The sequence below is a fragment of the Ambystoma mexicanum genome, chromosome 8, assembly GCF_040938575.1.
Source record: "Ambystoma mexicanum isolate Mex_15411 chromosome 8, UKY_AmexF1_1, whole genome shotgun sequence".
NCBI lineage: Eukaryota > Metazoa > Chordata > Amphibia > Caudata > Ambystomatidae > Ambystoma > Ambystoma mexicanum.
Window position 1 is genome coordinate 1,075,209,480 of NC_090929.1, and position 17,565 is coordinate 1,075,227,044.

A 17,565-nucleotide genomic window follows, 5' to 3' on the forward strand; every position below is an offset into this window, starting at 1 on the left:
CCCTCCCGCAACATGGCAAGGACCTCAACCATCTTGCCCCCCGGCAGGAAGTCCAAAATAGTTCTGAGTTTATGCCACAGTTCACTCTCATAGCGGGAGAAGATGGCCAGGGCATTAGCAGTCTTCATGGTGGAGGCTATGATATAAATGATGCGCTTGCCCACTGTACCCAGTTTCTTTTCATCTTGGTCAGGAGGTCCCACATCCAAAGACTATGGATTCGCCGCGTGCTTCCTATCGGTGACAGACCACAGAGTCAGGAGAAGGCTGTGACCACAAGTGTCACGATGCCTGCCCCCAGACATCCGGAACAGGTCCATCTGTCCAGGGAACAGGCACCCAAGAAGACACAGGAATTCCCAAAACCCTGCCTAGGGGCTATATGGGTTCAGTCCTGGCACCATAGGCGCCAGGCTCATATTGCCAACTTTAAACTATGCAGGTCATCCTGCAAAGAACTCATGTACAGGCCATCAGGAGGCCATGAAGGGACTACTTTCCTTTAGGAACTATTTTGCTGCTTGGGTGTGGTACTGGAACTTCTTACCTGGGAACTACTTTTTTGATGCTAGTTAAACCACGACCGAAGCGCAGCACACGCTTCGTGTTATTCTGCATCTTAGCAGCGTAATGCTCACCGTGTCTGCAGTCCAGCATCCAGTCTACGGCCACACCAGTCTTGTGTCCGGAGCCGATCCTAGAGAAAAAGAAGAGACGGTTAGAACAAGAAGATTTCCATTTGGTCATCATCTTTTCCTGGAGCAGCCGCAGCTGTGGATAAAGGAAAAATACATTAAAATAAACCGTGTCGCATTGCCAGCTGCAGTGCCGCGCCATACTCCCCTGTCTTCGGAGCATCTCCACGACCCGGCGCAACACCCGTTGAATCGCCGCCCGAAACATCAGCATCTGAAAAGACAAGAACAAACAAAAGGTGAGCGGGGTTCCGCCAAAGACATTCTTTTACTTACCGCAAGATACTTACTCGGAATTTTACTGCTCCAGGCAGTGCTGGTCACCATCCTACGTTAGACATTTTCGGCAAGGCGCCGCACCTGCAAAGAAGATAGAGAACTATTGGTTAATTACATTTGGAACAATATTACTTGCTAGACCGTGCTTGGTACAAACTGACTCTTACCTAAGCGCTACCTTCATCCATCGAGGCGAACTCGCTCCTTGGATCACGCTGCAAGGGAAAAGGTATGAAAGGAGCAAGAGTGAATTAACAGACATTTGAACTCTAAAAGAACTCTACATTCGGTTTACACACTACTTACCTCGGAGTCATTGTTGTCTGGAACTCTGTCCAAACTTCGGATCAGTGAAGTAACTGAACTTCTACGCGCCCCTGCATTCCACGCAGGATGGAGAGTTTGTCCTTCCAAACAATAAGGTGAGACTTTATGAAGGGGAATACTGGAAGTTTTCAGGTAAAATAGTGTTAGTGTAACCTCTCTACCAAGGGTGGCTAATCCCCTTTACTGCTTTTAGGAAAATATTCTTGCGGGCCAGGCAGATGAAACTGGTGGGCAAGTGCAGTCGATCATCACTTCGCTACGAGTCACACTGGTGGAGACCGCAGGAGTCTAGCTTCGTTCGACGCCCCTGTGGTATCCAGGTGAGCATAACATCAAGCCCCTGGGGTCCGAGTCCGGAACCCTGTACTTCTTTTCCAGCCTATCCCGCTTGGGAAGTGCGGTGCTCGGCGTCTTCATTAGGGGCAAAACTTCCTCCCAGACATCATCCAAGAATTGGACATGATGGTCTTCCGGCTGGACTCCCGGGGTTGGAAGAGGACCCCTCCTTTGTTTCCTCTGGAACCAGATTGAAGAGGATAGAGGCTATTAATATAGGGTGTGAAAGGAGCCAACCTCATCCATTAGGTGAAGTGCTGGCAGGCTTATCAGCACTCAGCGGCTCACCGTCTGCTGGTACACAGTCATCAGAATCATCGGTATGAGTCGCTGTAGTGTCCGTATCCATACCTGTGCCCGTGTACTCCTCCACTACAGGGGTCAAGGCATGATGAAGAGGCAATGGGGGTGTCGGTCGGGCCAGTCAGTCCTTTGACTCACTCTTTGTCCTGGACAAGCTCCTCAGCAGCCTTGCAGGACTGCGGGACGGAGCCGGCGCAGGTGTAGCAGGCAGACTTTGCTGCATCACTGATACCAGCATGTGCAGCGTCATAAGGATGTCCAACGACATGTCCCTGGGTGCCGGCTGAGGGGTGGAAGGAATGGCTGGCAACAGCTCTGGGCCAAAGCACCTCTTTGGGCTAGATGGCGATCCAGGTTTATCCCGGCACCACTTGTGGTCCGTGTAGTAGTCCTCTGGCAAGTTGTAGTTGTCGAAGCTTGTGTAGATGTGCACCGGCTCCCTCGGCCTTGCTCTCACCGTCTGGCAGGGTGTTCCATGGGCATTACTCGCTCCCTGTCCTCCTTCGACTCCTTGGGAAGTAGGGTGATGATAGGAACAGCCCCCATCACCAGGGCGCCAGCAGATGTCATTGGTGACACTGTCGCCACAGCAGCTATACACCATGGTGCCATGGTCACTTGTTGGGTTGCCACCTGTGATCGTAAAGACCACTTTTGTTACTAGGCCCCCTTTGACGAAGTCAGGATGGTCGAGGGGGTCATCGATGAGGTGGATGCCAAAGCTTTCATCGAGGGGACTGTGACCATCAAAAAGGTCGTGGTTTGACGAAGTGGACATCCTGGACAATGAAGCGTTCGTCGACCAAGTCATTGTCTTGGTCGCCAATGGGGTCGTTGATGGGAGGAGCCACCTCAGGACCTCTCATTCGCAGGCTTGCCCGAAGACGGTAAACAAAACTTCGAATGGGTTAATGACTTCCTCTCACTGGCAGGCTAGCTGTGGATGTAGACAGCGACGGTGATCGTGTCCTTCCCGGGACCCGTGGCGAACATACCGGGATCCATAGGTTGGCCTTCTTTTGGACCCCTGGGGACGGGGCGTACTCAAAGGACCTCGATCTCTTCTCTGATGGAGTTCGCTCATGGACTGTCCAGTGCTGGATGAGGCATGACCATGCCTAGAGACAGCGGAGGCCTTCCCCAACTTGAGCCACGCTGCTAACCTGCTGTACCGGCCTTTCTTTCGTCTTCAAAAAACCATGGCAAATCTCACATCATTCCTCAGTGTGGTCCGGATGCCGGCAATACAAGCATTTGTGATGCCGATCTTCGCCATGCACATTTCTCAGTCCACATTTCACGCACATCTTCAAGAGTGCTCCTCTTCTCCTCGGACATGGTGGAAGACGTGAATTAGGCCCAAGCCAGGGCCTCTCGAAACTTCGAAGAGAAGATCCGCAATGAAAGTTGATCTTTGTCAACAACGGATTCCCGCCGATGGAACGATGAGTCAAAAAACACTATTTTATCTAAAAAAAAATGTGAAATATCAAAAAGGCTCAAAGAGCAAGAAGAGATGACTCCCAACACTGAAACGTGTGGTAAAAATCTGAAGATCGCCTCCAGGAATGGAGCTTAGGGAGACCAGTGTCATTAGATGGGGGCTGTATGACCCAAAGGACAGTGATTGGTTTAGAGGAAAAATGCAGTTTTCAGGCCGTTTTCCTTTTTTACTGAGGATTCCAAGCCTGGTGACAGGGAATATTCATGAGCATGTGAATCCATGCCAGACCCCATGCTGGAGAATTACCTATTTTAGTTATCATTGGTTACGTGTGGGCCCCAGGAGGGGGTTCCTTATCAGTGCACTGTTTCCACAGTAAAGCCTTGTGACAACTTCACCGGGCATACCCATTGCAGTATTAAGTTCTAAATGTAATCTGTCATATAATTCCCCGCTCATCCCTCCTGCAATCCTGATATTATTTCTTCTCGCTATTCCTTCCGCCTCGCCCACTTGATCTTCCAACCTTGCTGTTCAAAAGAAGGCTCTCCACCTTTTCTCTCAACCAATCCACCAGTTTAACTGTTCACACCATCTGCTCCTCTACCAGTTTCACCCTCTCCACCTGGGTATTCAAGTCGATTCAGCAGGGAGACAGCCACCTTCACTTCTCCTATCTTACTCTCAAGCAAGGATTGAAGGTCCAGCATCGCTCCCAAGATGACAGTTCCAGCAGAAATCGTGCTGTGCTGCAAGGCCTCAGTTTACGCTGTCGCATATTTAAGGAGTAGCTTTTTGTTTATTGCATCCTTCAAATGTTATGTTGCGAAAGATCTATAGTTATGAGCTTTTATTGTTACACTGTGTAGCGGGATGGCATAGTGAAGTTGCAGTTTGTTCTTTGGATTGTTTCTCTGTCATTCAGTGACTTCGCTCCCTCCGAACCATTCAGCTCGAATGATTATACCAGGCCAGCAAATTCACAGATGCCTGACCAGACCACTAGTTGCTCAGGCAGGGAAGATAGAATTGTTCCTTTAATGCCAACTGATTTATTCTTTAAATATATAGTAACGTGACTGGTGGGATGCTTCTGTACATCCCCATGTATACACAATCCAAATGGGCAAGCCAACCTCCCCTGTCCCCCCTCCCATGGCTCGAAGGCTGTATGAAGGCGTTGGCTGTCCAGTAGTGCCTGAGTAGGTTGACCATCTACATTAACCTCACCAGAGCAGGGATAGCTTCAGATACTTGAATGGTTCGGTCTAAACTATTGTCGTCTTGTCCCAAAAGTGAGAATAGCTCCTTTTTCTTTTGGTTGGGGCTTCCGTCTCTAGGGGCACAGACAATGTGATCCCCATTCTTCACATTGTGTCTGATAAGGAGGACATATTGCACTACTTCCTGTACCCAGAGGTTGGCTTCCCTTTTCTTTAGCTTCCTTTATTTATTTGTCCCACTCCGGGTGTTCTCTTCCATGACCCTTCCATTTATTGTTTTGCAGACTTGGTAACCAAAGGGCAGGCATGATTCGAGACCCAGGGGCACCACCTGCTGGTTCTGGCCTTCAGATGAACAAGTTACTTACCAAACTGGCAACGTTCTTTCGATGGGATGTTCCTCCGACGTATTCCACATCTATGACATGTAATGTCCACAGCTGTGCACTTCGGAAACTTTTCAGCAGAAGAAACTTTTCGGAAAAAAAGCAGGTCGCACCCGCAGGACAACCCTGTCCTTATGGAAAACAGTAAAGGGCGTATTGGCAGAAAGTGCCTGCAAATCACTCACTCTGCGTGCGGAAGTAACCGCAACTAAAAACACAGTTTTGAAAGAACAGTCTCAACGGACAGGAGTGTAAGGGCTCAAACGGAGATCCCATCAGAAACTTTAAAATCAAATTCAAATCCCAACCCGGCACCTGGAAAAGGGACGGTGGAAACACTGACAGTCCTTTCAGAAACTGTGAAATCAAAGGAATCTTAAAGTAAGAAAACTCTACAGACGAGCGCTTAAATATGGACAGCGCCGCCAAGTAACCCTTAACGGTACCCACTTGAAGGCCCTTGTGGGCTAAAGAAAGCAGAAAAGACAACACCATAGGAATGGAACATTGGAAGGGATCCACATTCTGTCCCCTGCACCAGTCGCAGAACTTCCGCCAACGGCACAGGGATTTTGTTGCGGGCCGCCTGGCCGAAAGCAACACCTCCCTCACGTCATCCGGGAGGTCACGCTCCTTGTATCTCAACCTTTCAGATACCAAGCATGAAGGTTGAGAGACCCGAACTCTGGATGGAGAACCGGAACCCCCTCCCGTGAGAGCAGATTGTCTCGGTAGGGAAGACGGCGTGGAGGGCAGATGGACATGCCGAGAAGGTCCGGGTACCACGCTCTCCTGGCCCAATCCGGAGCAATGAGGGTCATTCGGGAACCGAACCTCCGCAAGACCTGAGGAATGACGGGGACTGGAGGAAATGCGTGCAGCAGTGGGAATGACCACTCCACTATGAACGCGTCCCCTAAGGCTCCTCTCGGGGGAAATTTCTGCAAGCAGAATCTCTATCACTTCTGGTTGACACTGGTGGCGAAGAGATCTACCGGAGGGGTTCTCCAAAGCGCGAAGATCTCCAAAAGGACTTCCTGGGCCAACTCCCACTCGTGAGACCGTGCTCTGCCTTATCAGATCATCCGCTGCCACGTTTTCGTCTCCGGCCAGATGAAATGCCGAGATCGAGATTTCCTGTTCGATGGCCCAGAACCAGAGCTGCATCGCCTCCCTGCACAACGGGAGTGGAGTGACCCTGCCCCCCGCCCCTTTTGTTGAGGTAATGCATGGCCACTGTGTTGTCCGTCATAATCAGGACAGTCTTCCCCGGCACAGATGGCAGAAAAGCCTTCAGGGCCAGCCTGATGGCTCTCAGCTCTAACAGTTTGATGTGGAGTCTGGATCCCGACGGAGACCAACTGCCGCTGGCTGTCAACTCGTTGGCATGAGCGCCCAATCCTGTGAGGGAGGCATCCACCACGATAGTCAACTCCGGCCATTGTTGCCAAAACGGTTCCCCCTTCATCAGATGTCCTTCGTCGGCCCACCATAGAAGATCCTGGGTGACCGAGAGCGGAATCTGAACGGGATCCGACATCTTGCCGGAGAACTGCGACCACTGCAACTCGAGAGCCCACTGCAGGGATCTCATCCGCAGTCTGGCCTCTGGCACCAGAAGAATGCAGGACGCCATGAGGCCGAGCAACCTTAAGAATTTGAAAGTCGGGAGACTCTGGGCACGTTGAAACGTGTCCACCATCCGCAGAATGTGATAAGCCCTCACCTGGGGAGGCGAACACTGCCCCAGGGACGTGTCGAGCACTGCTCCGATGTATCGGAGTCGCTGGGAAGGTGTCAAATGCGACTTCTTTAAATTTAGGGAGAAGCTTGTTCAACCAACGCAAGTCCATGATGGGTCTCAATCCCCAGTCTTTCTTTGGGATCAAAAAATAAGGGGAATATCATCCCTCGTTCCTCTCCGCTACAGGCACCAGTTCTATGGCGCCTTTCCCCAGCACGGATAGGATTTCCTGCGCAAGGAACGAATCCAGACTCACTTCAAAGAGCTTCCCCGGTGGACTGTCGTGAGGCCGCTGAAGGAAGGGAAGGCAGTAGCTGTGGGCGATCATTTCCAGAACCCACGCATCTGAAGTAATGGCACGCCATTCTCCAAGATGCTGCGCAAGTCTGCCCCCAACCGGCGAACCATGGGACATGGACTCATGACTGAGCTGGAGCGGCTGTGGCAGTGCTGGAAGGCAAAAGAGGCAACTGCCCGAGTGGCTTTGGCACCACGAGTTCACCGTCCACCACGGGTACTCTTACGCTGGCCCCTTGGACTGGCGGCTCCTCTCGATCTACCAAAAGAGGAGTAGAAACGAAAGGAACCTCCCCTCCATTGCTGTCCCCTAGGACGAAAAGGCAGAGGTTGATGTACTGCAGCGCTCAAAGACTTTGCTGCAGCTTTGGAGGTCTGCAACCTTTGAAGGATCTTGTCAGCCTTGCTGCCAAATAAATGAACACCATCAAAGGGCATGTTCAGATGACAGGCTTGCACATCAGGAGCAAACCCTGACTTCATCAACCACGCAAACCTGCGTAGAACGGTGCTCGCAGCCATGGACCGGCTGACAGTCTGCCGTGTCCAAACCCGACTGAAGGGAGTCACACATAGCATCCTTGCCGTCACGCACGAGGGCTAGCAAGCCATCCCTTTCCTCCCCCTAGGGAATATGCTCAGCCGCTAAGGAAGCACAGTTCCACAGAGTGTGTGTAAATCTTGCCAAGCCAAGGCACATGTGGAGTTGACAGCTTTCAGTGCCATGCTCCCTGAAGAAAAGACCTTCCGAGCCCATCTGTTGAAGCGTGCGTCATCCCTATCCGGAGGGATGGTAGGGTATGCCTGCTGCCTCGAGGTGGACGTAGCCGCCGGAACCACCAAACTCTCAGGAGTGGGTTGACTAGACAAATAGCTGGGGTCGCTAACAGATGGGCAGTACTTTTTCGACAAATTCTTATTGACTGCTGGAAGCGATTCTGGGGCCTGACAAGCCGATGACAACCTTTTTTGCAACGCAAGATGAAAGGGCAATACTGGGTCAGAGGGGGGACCTTGGTCCAAGAGGTCAGTAAGGTCATCCTGAATAAAATACTCAGGAGGACTGGACCACCCCAGGTATACGGAGACCCTAGACATGAGCCGCCTGTAGGAAGAGTCTGCATGAGCCCCCGGCTCAGGCCTACCAAACTCAACTTCCGGAGAAGTGGCCAGGCCACTGGCATCATGGAGGGTCTGCCTCAACTCCTCCAAGGGACTGTCACCAAACAATCCCGGATCCTCAGCTGAGAAGCAGGGTCTACAATCTCCAACCTTTCCCCCTCTTCAAAAATGTCAGCCAAAGGTCTGGGAAATCCAGCCAAAGTGACAGAAGCGGGCCTGGGGCCCAATACCGGCCTCCCAGACTTCGAGGAAGCCTTCCTAGGCATATCCACCTCCTCAGGAAACTCTCCAGACACATTACACCCAAAAAGCGCAGAGGGCCTCGACGCCGGAATCTGCGCTGTGGGTGCCGATACGAGACCTTCGGCGTCAACACCATAACATGCGTGGGCTCATAGGACGATACAGCATCGTCCGAGTCCGACTGACCCGGCGCCGAACGAGTCGACGCCTGCGTCGATACCTCCACAAGCCGCAACGATCTCGCTGGGGACGAGGACCGAGACCTGGACACTCTTGCGACTGCTCTTGTCCACACGGGACCTCCAGGGATCCCCGTGCGAGTCGCGGTTCGAGAGCGTTCTCTGCCGGCTTTGTGAGAAGGCGCGACAGGAACCATGCCTAGCAACTGAAAAATCACCATCATTTGCTCTTTAAAAGCCGCCCACTCCTCCGAAGTCGAGGACTTCGTGGGACAGGCTACCTTACGCACAGCACCATCCCCTGAGGAGGACGGGGAAGGCAACCAGTGCCAGCGCTTCCTGGAGTGCCACGAGGATGAGGAATGGTGGGAACCACTCGGGCCGAGAACCTCAAGCCTCCTCCCGATGCAGAGAGTCGCCCCTCGAGTGGTCGGTGGAAACCCTAGACTTCGATCCGGACTTACGGGACTTCGAGGGCCCCCTACCTACCTTGAGCTTACCCTTCCTTTCACGCAAGGCCTTGGCGGTTAGAGACTGGCATTTCGAGCAGTCGTCGGTGTCGTGCAACTCACACCATAAACAAATACGGTGCGGGTCGGTCAACGACATCTTGGACTTGCAGTCCCGGCAAGTCTTGAACCCGGACCTTGGACTCTGAGGGGGTCGAAGAAATCGACATCATAAAGTCGATGATACACACGAGGCGCGCCAAGTTTCAAGAAGCTATACACGTTCGCTGTTGGAAAAAACGGAACTGAGGCAACAGGCTCTGTGCATCCTATATTATAACATCCGGTGACATCGACCTTTGACGGAGGCCCGCGAGGGACATCGGCTCGACGCCATCGACGGAAGACGCCCTCTGCTGAAAAGTTTCCGAAGTGCACAGCTGTGGACATTAGAGGTCATAGATGTGGAATACGTTGGAGGACACAATACCTTCGAAATGGGGATTATATGTTGATAGCTTTGTTGAAGCGAGGCCTGTGGTGTAGCCTCACCCATCGATAAATCCATCTAGGCAAGGATTCCAGAAATTGTTCCCTGCCACTTGAAGTGAACTGGTGGGGTCTATAGCCATTAATATCCAAGGTCTTTGATCCTGTAGTATATAGATCATGTGCAATTTCTCCGTCACCCAATTCTGTTTTAGCGAATCATTGTCAATAGGCTTTATCAAATCTGTCATTCTACACTTGCTTTTTTGATAGCCATGTAGGACGTGTCACAGGGAAGGTTGGCAGCGTGGTAGACTTTGTGCATAGCTCTAGCTAATAGGAAAGCATGGCCGATTGGAACGAGGATTCGGACACTTGGATGACATGATTTAATTAAGTTTAATGAAAATTATAAGTAGAAGGCCTAACTTTCCCCATCACTAAAGGGAGTACCCTACCCATCTAAAGAGACTAAACATGCTCATCCGTCGTCAAAGTCAAAAAGAAAATATATGCTCCGTCCAAACTATACTATCTGGCCCGCCACTTATGTTAACTAACTTAAGTAGACCTAGTTAGTTTTCCTCTGCCCCGGTCTAAGATTCTATTATCATCAGTCCTCAGTCTTAGAATGTCTCTGATCTGACTGGTTATATCCCTGCCGTATTGATTAAGCACCTCTTCTAGGCTTTCCACCTCTGGGTTCAGTTTCTCTTTGCTTATTTGTCATACAATACCTGTATCAACACTGCCATTCTCTTCTAGGCTTTTCCCTTCTTACTTGACTACGTTATGCACTTGACAACTTGCCCTATGTACTGGGACAATGTGACTGCTTCATATAATATGTCTTTCCTCTCTCTTATCACTTATATTATTTGTCTCCAACTCCCATTCTTGTTAGTGTGACTGGGATTCGTTTTCTCAAGAGTGACAGCGATATCCTGTGGGCCTTCCGCTTCTCCCAGTCCCCCAGGTACCTCTTACTTGGTAAGGGCCGGTGGTTGGGCTCAGCTCTTGCTCGGGACTGTTCTGTCAACTTCTTGCATTCACGCTCGAGTCCGCAATAGATTCCTTTTCCGCACTGGTGCTGCTGGTTGGAAGCAAGCATCGCTTCCTCATGGGCAGCATCAGCGTTGTTCTTGGGGCGTCCTGCCCACCACATCCAGCTCGTGGTCACGCCACCACTGGGTTGTTTGTCTCTCCCTCAGTCGACCCTGCATCTGCACACAGGTTCTCCAGCGTCTCGTTCTGTCCCTCTCTTTGCACAAGTTGCGTGCTCTGCGGCTAGCTTGTGCTTCACATCCTGCCAGCGTAATGATTTCAGGGGGCTTTCCCTGAGCATCAGGTTCTTCTATCCTCTTACTCATCAGCACAGTTAAATATGCATCTCACATTAAAGCGACATCTTCCTTTTCTCATGCCATTGGGTTTATTCTTGTATTGCATTTAGCCCAAGACAAGAATGCCACATTCTTAGGCTTATCTTGGCCTCTACAGGTGTTCCCATGTATGCATTTAAATGTGTTGGTGAACAGGAGTCCTTGTCCCCAAAGGGGAAGTCTCCCTGGTGAGGCCCACTTGCCTCGACCCCTAGGAAGGTTTTTGCAGATTAGGCTCACTTCTCTAGCATCACAGGGAGAAGGGGCGAATACCTACCATTCGTCCGAGGAGCAAGATATTGCCGCTACTTTTCATGCAGCCTTAAAGCGTTCCGGTGATCCTTCCTAAGCTCACAAAGAAGGAAGCAGGATCTTCTCCAGGGGTGAAGAACTGAAATATGTTTGGTGGAGGCAACCAACTCCGTCAATTGTAAAGGACCTCCTTATGTGCATCATGGTTAGTCACTTTCCCTCCCTGGAATTGGATGGACAGTTGGAACTCCTTGCGATTCACTCACACTTGCGGTCTCTGTAGCTGGTATGCCTGTTGAGACTGCTGTGGTCTACCCGCAAATGCCTACATTAGCCCTTCGATAGTGTAAGGGTGCAGAAGAAGGAAACACTTGTGGCATTTTTGTGGTTTGCAAGCTTTTTATTCAAAGTAAAAGAAGGTTGGGGAAAGCCCCAACTAGTTCTAACCAATATGAGGTTCCCCTGCCTCAACAAAAAGAATACTATGGACTCAATCAAGATGTTTGTCAAAATAAAAATGTCCACCGTCCTGTGTCTAATACTCTTTCCATTCCTTACACTTTCTTTCTAAATAAAGGAAAAATTGGTGTTTTCTTGTTTCCAGAATGAGACCTCTCCAGTTATGGAGGTTGACACCCACATGCAGTTCTTCTGCCAACAGTATATAAAGGTCAAATGTTCACAAGTTCAATTACAGAACATGTGACTCAGTTACCCGGTCTCCTGGGGGAACTTGTTCCTGGGTTCTTGGCGCCTTCTATTTGCAAAAAAACAACTTTCCTGAAAGATCCTCACAGGAATTATTCCCCCAATTCGTAGCACAAAGATGTTCCTTCCCGGTCTCTTGTCCGGTCTGGTTCACTAACTTACCAGACCTCACTGTAGACTTTTTAATAAGGTATCAAGCTTGTTTGCTCGCCTGCCAGACTTGACTTCCACAAGTTTCACTTTCCTTGATATTCGTGTTTTGGGATCCAGCACACTGGTTATAATTCTTCTGCATTTAGATGTAGGTCCTCTGCCCTTATATACTCCACTGTTGGGCTTTTCCCGCTTTCATCTGGGTCCCAGACCCTGTTCCTTTGGCTTGGCAGGATCCCTGTCCCTTCGTTATCTAGTACACTTGGATAGACCTAGTGTACTCTCCTGCCAGGTACTGCCCCACCTAGGTGTACTTCCAATGTTGTTATCCGACGGTATGACCTGGTTTCCATTCTCATGTCCGTTGGGAGAGGTTTGTCCACTTCACACAGTTCGCAAAGTATTGCAAGTTCTTTCTCACCATTGTGTGCTCTTCGGGATGTTCTTACTGAGCTTATAACGTTTGTACGTTTCCTTTTTCATCCCCTTGTAATCCTCAGGGTGTTTTCATAAAGTCTGTCAATTTTGTATTATATTGCATGAGGTCCTTTTCACCCCCTTGTGCTTTCGGGAGGTTCTCATTGGATTTATAATGTTCATGTCTGTTTGATTGCTACCTCTCTCATCCCCTTGTAATCTTCGGGTTTGCAACGGTCGTATTTTTTTGCACAAGGTCTCTTTCAACCCTTTGTGCTGTTCGGGAAATGATAATTAGCTTCCTTTGGTGGTCCCCTGACAAGCCTGGCCCTTTCCCTACTTCGGGAGTCGAGCGAAGCTTCTTCACTCCTGCCGTGCTCAGTGGACTCTCTGCAGCGTCTTTTCTCTCGCCTTCTGCTGTCTGTGTCACTCTTCCTGGTTGCGCTGCCCTTGTCTGACTGTGTCCCTGCCACCGATCAGGTCCGTCTCGTGAAGACCTCTCAGGCACCTGTGGCAGTCCGTGCCCCAGTCTCCCAGTTCTCAGGCTCCTCCGTGGCTGGCTGTTCCACCACAACGTCAGTCCTTCCCAGTTTATCTACAATCCTCCTTGCTTCATCTTCCGTCAGTCATCTTTTGAATCAGGTTTGGATGAGTCTGTCTTCCTCGTCTCAGTCCTTTGTAAGGATGTCCTCTGCTAAACCATAACATATTGGTGTTCGGTACCAGAGGTACCCGAGTGGGGGTTAAGGGAGGTAGGTACATCAATATGTGGATGAATACTGCATTCTCCCAGGGCTATTAATCCCATGAGGGATTGTCCCTCCCATGAGATCCACCGAGTACCACCCTCAGGGGGACCATCGGTAGCGGCCTCACCTCCTTGACCACATGGAAAGGGGCCTCACCTATGGAAGATGTGGCAATACCCTGGGATTCGTCAAAATGGCATTCTCTATCCCAAAACTGCCACCACTTGTTAACAGAGGGTGTACAAAGGGAGGGTTGGGACAAATTCTTAATAGTGGCTTTATTGTTCCCTCACAATAAGCTTGGCAGCTTGTAATTGGTTTCTCAGGGCTTTGGTGTTTTAAATTGTTAGTCTTCGTTGTATCCTCTTCTCACAATTGGCTTTTTGTAGTTTTTGGGGGGTTCTTAATATACTCAAATGGACGCTTCCATGCAGAGCTCCTCAGGAGAATGGAAGAAAAAAAAAACAGATTAGGTCATCTCTTCCTTTTATATCCCAATCCCAAACTATGGGCTTTTTTTTATTGGAAGGTGAATGGAGCAGCAACCCTTTCAAGTAATTTCTGGATAGGATTGGGGCATTCGAGGACACCCACCATTCATAGCTACACGATTCCACCCACTGCCAGTTCAAGGAATGGGCGGAAGAGTCCATGGTGTGAGGCTATGACTGAATCAGTAGACGTTTTGACTAGGGTCTATGCAAGGGCTTTTTTCTGATGCACCTGCAAGTCCAGAAGCTGAGGAAGGCTAAAGGAACTTGGACCCTACGGCCTGGTCCATTGGTGACATTTCTTGGTTTCTCACATTTGAAAAACAGTGGACTACCGGCATAACGTTGGGGTGTTCACTTGCAGAGTGTCCCTTGTTGGCATCTTTCTACAGGGGATAGAAGATCCCTGAAGGACAAATTGATGAGGAAATGGTATACAATGTTCCTGGACCTGTCAGAGTCTGAGGCTACAAAGATCACATCCAACTTGACTTGCTCACCATCAAAAGATGAGAGAAATGAACTGGAGCAAAGGCATGGACAAGATCAAATATCCATTCTACAACCTGTGCATCCCACAAACACCATCTGATGGGAAACGGTCTGTAGCAGAACAGGGGCGCAAAGGTCTGGCTAGTGCCAAACAGCTGGACTTCAGGTAACCCTAAATGCTCACGACTTCCTGGTCCAATTCACATTCATGGAACATAACATCCTGCAATGACAACATTCTTTTTTCCAAGAAGGTGCACTGAGAAGGGACTCTCTGCCAGGGCCCATAACCAGGAGGACATCCTACCCAAAAGGGAGGGAAGCCGCACTGCGTTACTTGTGAGGTAATGCATTGGGATGTTGAGTCTTAAGATTAGCAAACACACCCCCCTGCACCCAGCAAATATGGTCAGAAAGATAGCAAAAAGGGTTAATTCTATAGCCCTCCTCTCCAGAAAATGGATGTGCAAACCCTGCTTCTGAGCTTAGTTACCAAACAAGTGGCTTTTGATTGGCAAATTGAGTCTATAGTATAAAGACCAGTTCTCAGATGTATTTTAACTTTGTCCTGCATCTCACACAATTCATTCTCTGAAGTACTTTTGATTTCTTCTTGCATGTTGGATTGCCCCATCACACAGAGTGTGTCTATCAGATCAGAGTTCAGATGGATTAGCATTAATGAAATCCAAGGATGCCTAAGTGAACATTATCCTGTTCAATGCTTCTCTAGTTCTTTTTTCTAAACTTCTGATCAAGATGGAAAAAAAGCAAACTTACTGAGCTTGAAAGTTCTACTAGAAGCCAAACCAACTAGACTCTCTGGAGTAGAATGGGCAGTCTGTGGCCAGCGTGTGCATTTTCACATTCTTTTTACTGACGACCAGGCAAGGGGAGCACTTCCCTCACAAAGCAAGGTCAGTCCCAGTCAGCGCCTTGCTAAAAAACAGCAGCACCTCAGCTTTGGAGTCAAGCTCCAAAATGTTGATAAGCTTATTAACCTCGTGCAATGAAGGGGCAATCTCGGTCCGCGTACCAATTACCCATGTCACGATGGCAGCTAAGAAACTGAAATAATCCAAAGGGCACACAGAGTCGGCGAGAAATTCTAGTTCCATCGACATGCTCAAATGGCAGTCATTATGGAATTCAGAAACCAGTGGTTTCCAAGAGGGTTCTCAGCAATGTCTTACTCGTCTAATCCACCACAGCTCATCAAAAACAATGTGTCTAAAATCAGAGTATGGTCTTTCTTCTTGAAAACAGCAATGTAGATTTCTCCCCCAGTCCTCTTGCTCCCTCGACATCCCTTTTGGCATTTTGCATCGTAGAAGTTCTAATCGCATCAAAGGGGTTAATGAGACCCTGATTTAAGCAGTGCTATGAAGACCTTTGAGATGTGCTTCCAAACTGCCTTGAGAGGAACTTTCAAGCATACATGCATGCATTTAAGTCATATTGGGCACAGAAACAAAGTAACTAAGCGAAGGGAATAAGAGCAGCTACTTGTAACGTGGCCCAAATGCAAATCTTTTTGCATACCTACAATTCCTTGGCGGTGTGGCTTCAGAACTGGTGGTGAACTTCCAGGGATGGTTACTGGGTGGCATGTGTGACTGGGCTCAAATGACAATCTATTTTCACATTTCAGGTGAAAGTTTTGTTTTTCTCAAGCCTTTTTAAACCCACCATAACTTTACTGGTGTTTGTTAAACACGCCAAAACTACAAGGTTGTCAGAATATACTGTACTGATGATCCCAATAAAAAAAACAGGTATACAGTTGTCAGTAGCCTTGAGAAATGTCGGACGGGTTACATAATGTATAAAATAGCACTGCCCTTTAAGACAAATTTACACACCCACAATGCCTTGCTCACGTGGTTCTGAAATGGAGGTAAACTTCATTGATGGTTACTGAGTGGCACTCTGGCATGTGCGACTTGTCTTTTCAAAAGGTGAGAAACATGTGGGCAGAATGCATTCATTATAAAGAAACGTTTTGGAGAGCTGGAACAATGTGCTAGGGGGAAGAATGAAGCTCACACTCCACTGGACAGGACCAATGCAGACCAAACCAATCAAAAACTTGGAAACTGCTTCTAAACTTTGAGTCTCAATTCATTAATCCAGATTGCTTTACTTACAGCCATTCACCGCCTCCTTGGCCATCGATACCACCAGCTTGGAATGGTTGGCAATCTTCTCCCCACAGGCGACAGCTTCTTCAACAAGCTTTTCAACCGGAAAAACCTTGCTAACAAGACCTGCCATAAAACACCAATGTATTACACAGTTTACTGTAAAGGAGGGAATGCAGATTTTAAAACAGTTGCAATGCAAAGTTGTGTAGGTCTCATAGAGCGGACAGCAGGGAGTGCCGCAAGTAGGGAGTGGTGTGCAATGGGAAAAATGTAGAAGGTTCTCAAAACTTGAATAGATGGAAAGCAGTGTGATGGAAATCAGAAGAACTGCGTGTAGGTACCTGAAATAGAACAGAAGGATGTACTGCAAATCAGTACTTCAGTGCATTAAAAAAGCTGTGTGAAGAGCTTCAATTAAGATAAAGAGTAAAACCTACAATTCCTGCCTGTGTAGGGCTTCTATAACAAATCTAATGGGCGTCAATAATTGACGATAGAGGTAAGGTTCCCCAGCCTCCCCTCCCACCACCAACTCTCTTCACCCCCCAAAAAAGTCTACATTACATGCTGCAACAGCATCATTCTTACTTAATTACCCTAAAACTGCTTACAGATGTGTTTGCATGAATATCTATATTTAATAGTTCTGCAATAGAGATGCCTTTCATGTTAATGTTATGATTTTCCAACATGGTAAACCATCTTGCGCCTCTCCATACTCTCAACGCCTCGACAGAGGTCTTTATTATTTAGATATTTCCTTACCAGCTTCCTTGGCTTCCTGGGCCGAGATACGATCCCCGGTGAGCACCATCTCCATCGCCAGTGACTTCCCAACAGCCCTAGTGAGACGCTGAGTGCCACCTGCCCCTGAAATCATAACAAAGATGTATAGAGTCCCTATTCATTTCATAGGTAAAGCTACAAGAGGAAAAACAATCAGCCACTTGCAGAGAAGCAATATTTTAGACCGCTCTTGTAAGTCAGATCACTACCCCAAATATTTTTCCCAACCACCAACCTCTGCTTCCGTTGCTACTCACAGCCAGAGCTACACAGGGTTTCTACAGGAGGACTATGCCAGAACAGACATTCAAAAGAAGGCCTTGCACTGAATTGTACACTATCCAATGAAACAGGGACTGCTTCTCTGAAAAGAAAGCCAATATCACGTGCAGTAACCCTTGAATAATGCAGGACAAGCATATTCAAAGTACTCCGCTTAGAGCCTCTTGAACTGCTGGGTCTCAAGCCTGACTTT

At 48.8% G+C, this 17,565-nt stretch overlaps 1 protein-coding gene across 1 annotated transcript in view; it reads right to left on the reverse strand.

Annotated features, from left to right (window-relative positions):
- Positions 1-17,565, reverse strand: part of ECHS1 (enoyl-CoA hydratase, short chain 1) — a 298,785-nt gene that overhangs the window by 94,757 nt on the left and 186,463 nt on the right. Inside the window, exons 5-6 of the mRNA XM_069611067.1 lie at positions 17,070-17,174; positions 16,308-16,427 (exon numbers count right to left, since the gene is read on the reverse strand). Of these exons, the coding sequence (XP_069467168.1) occupies positions 16,308-16,427; positions 17,070-17,174 (225 nt within the window). The remainder of the gene's footprint in view (positions 1-16,307; positions 16,428-17,069; positions 17,175-17,565) is intronic.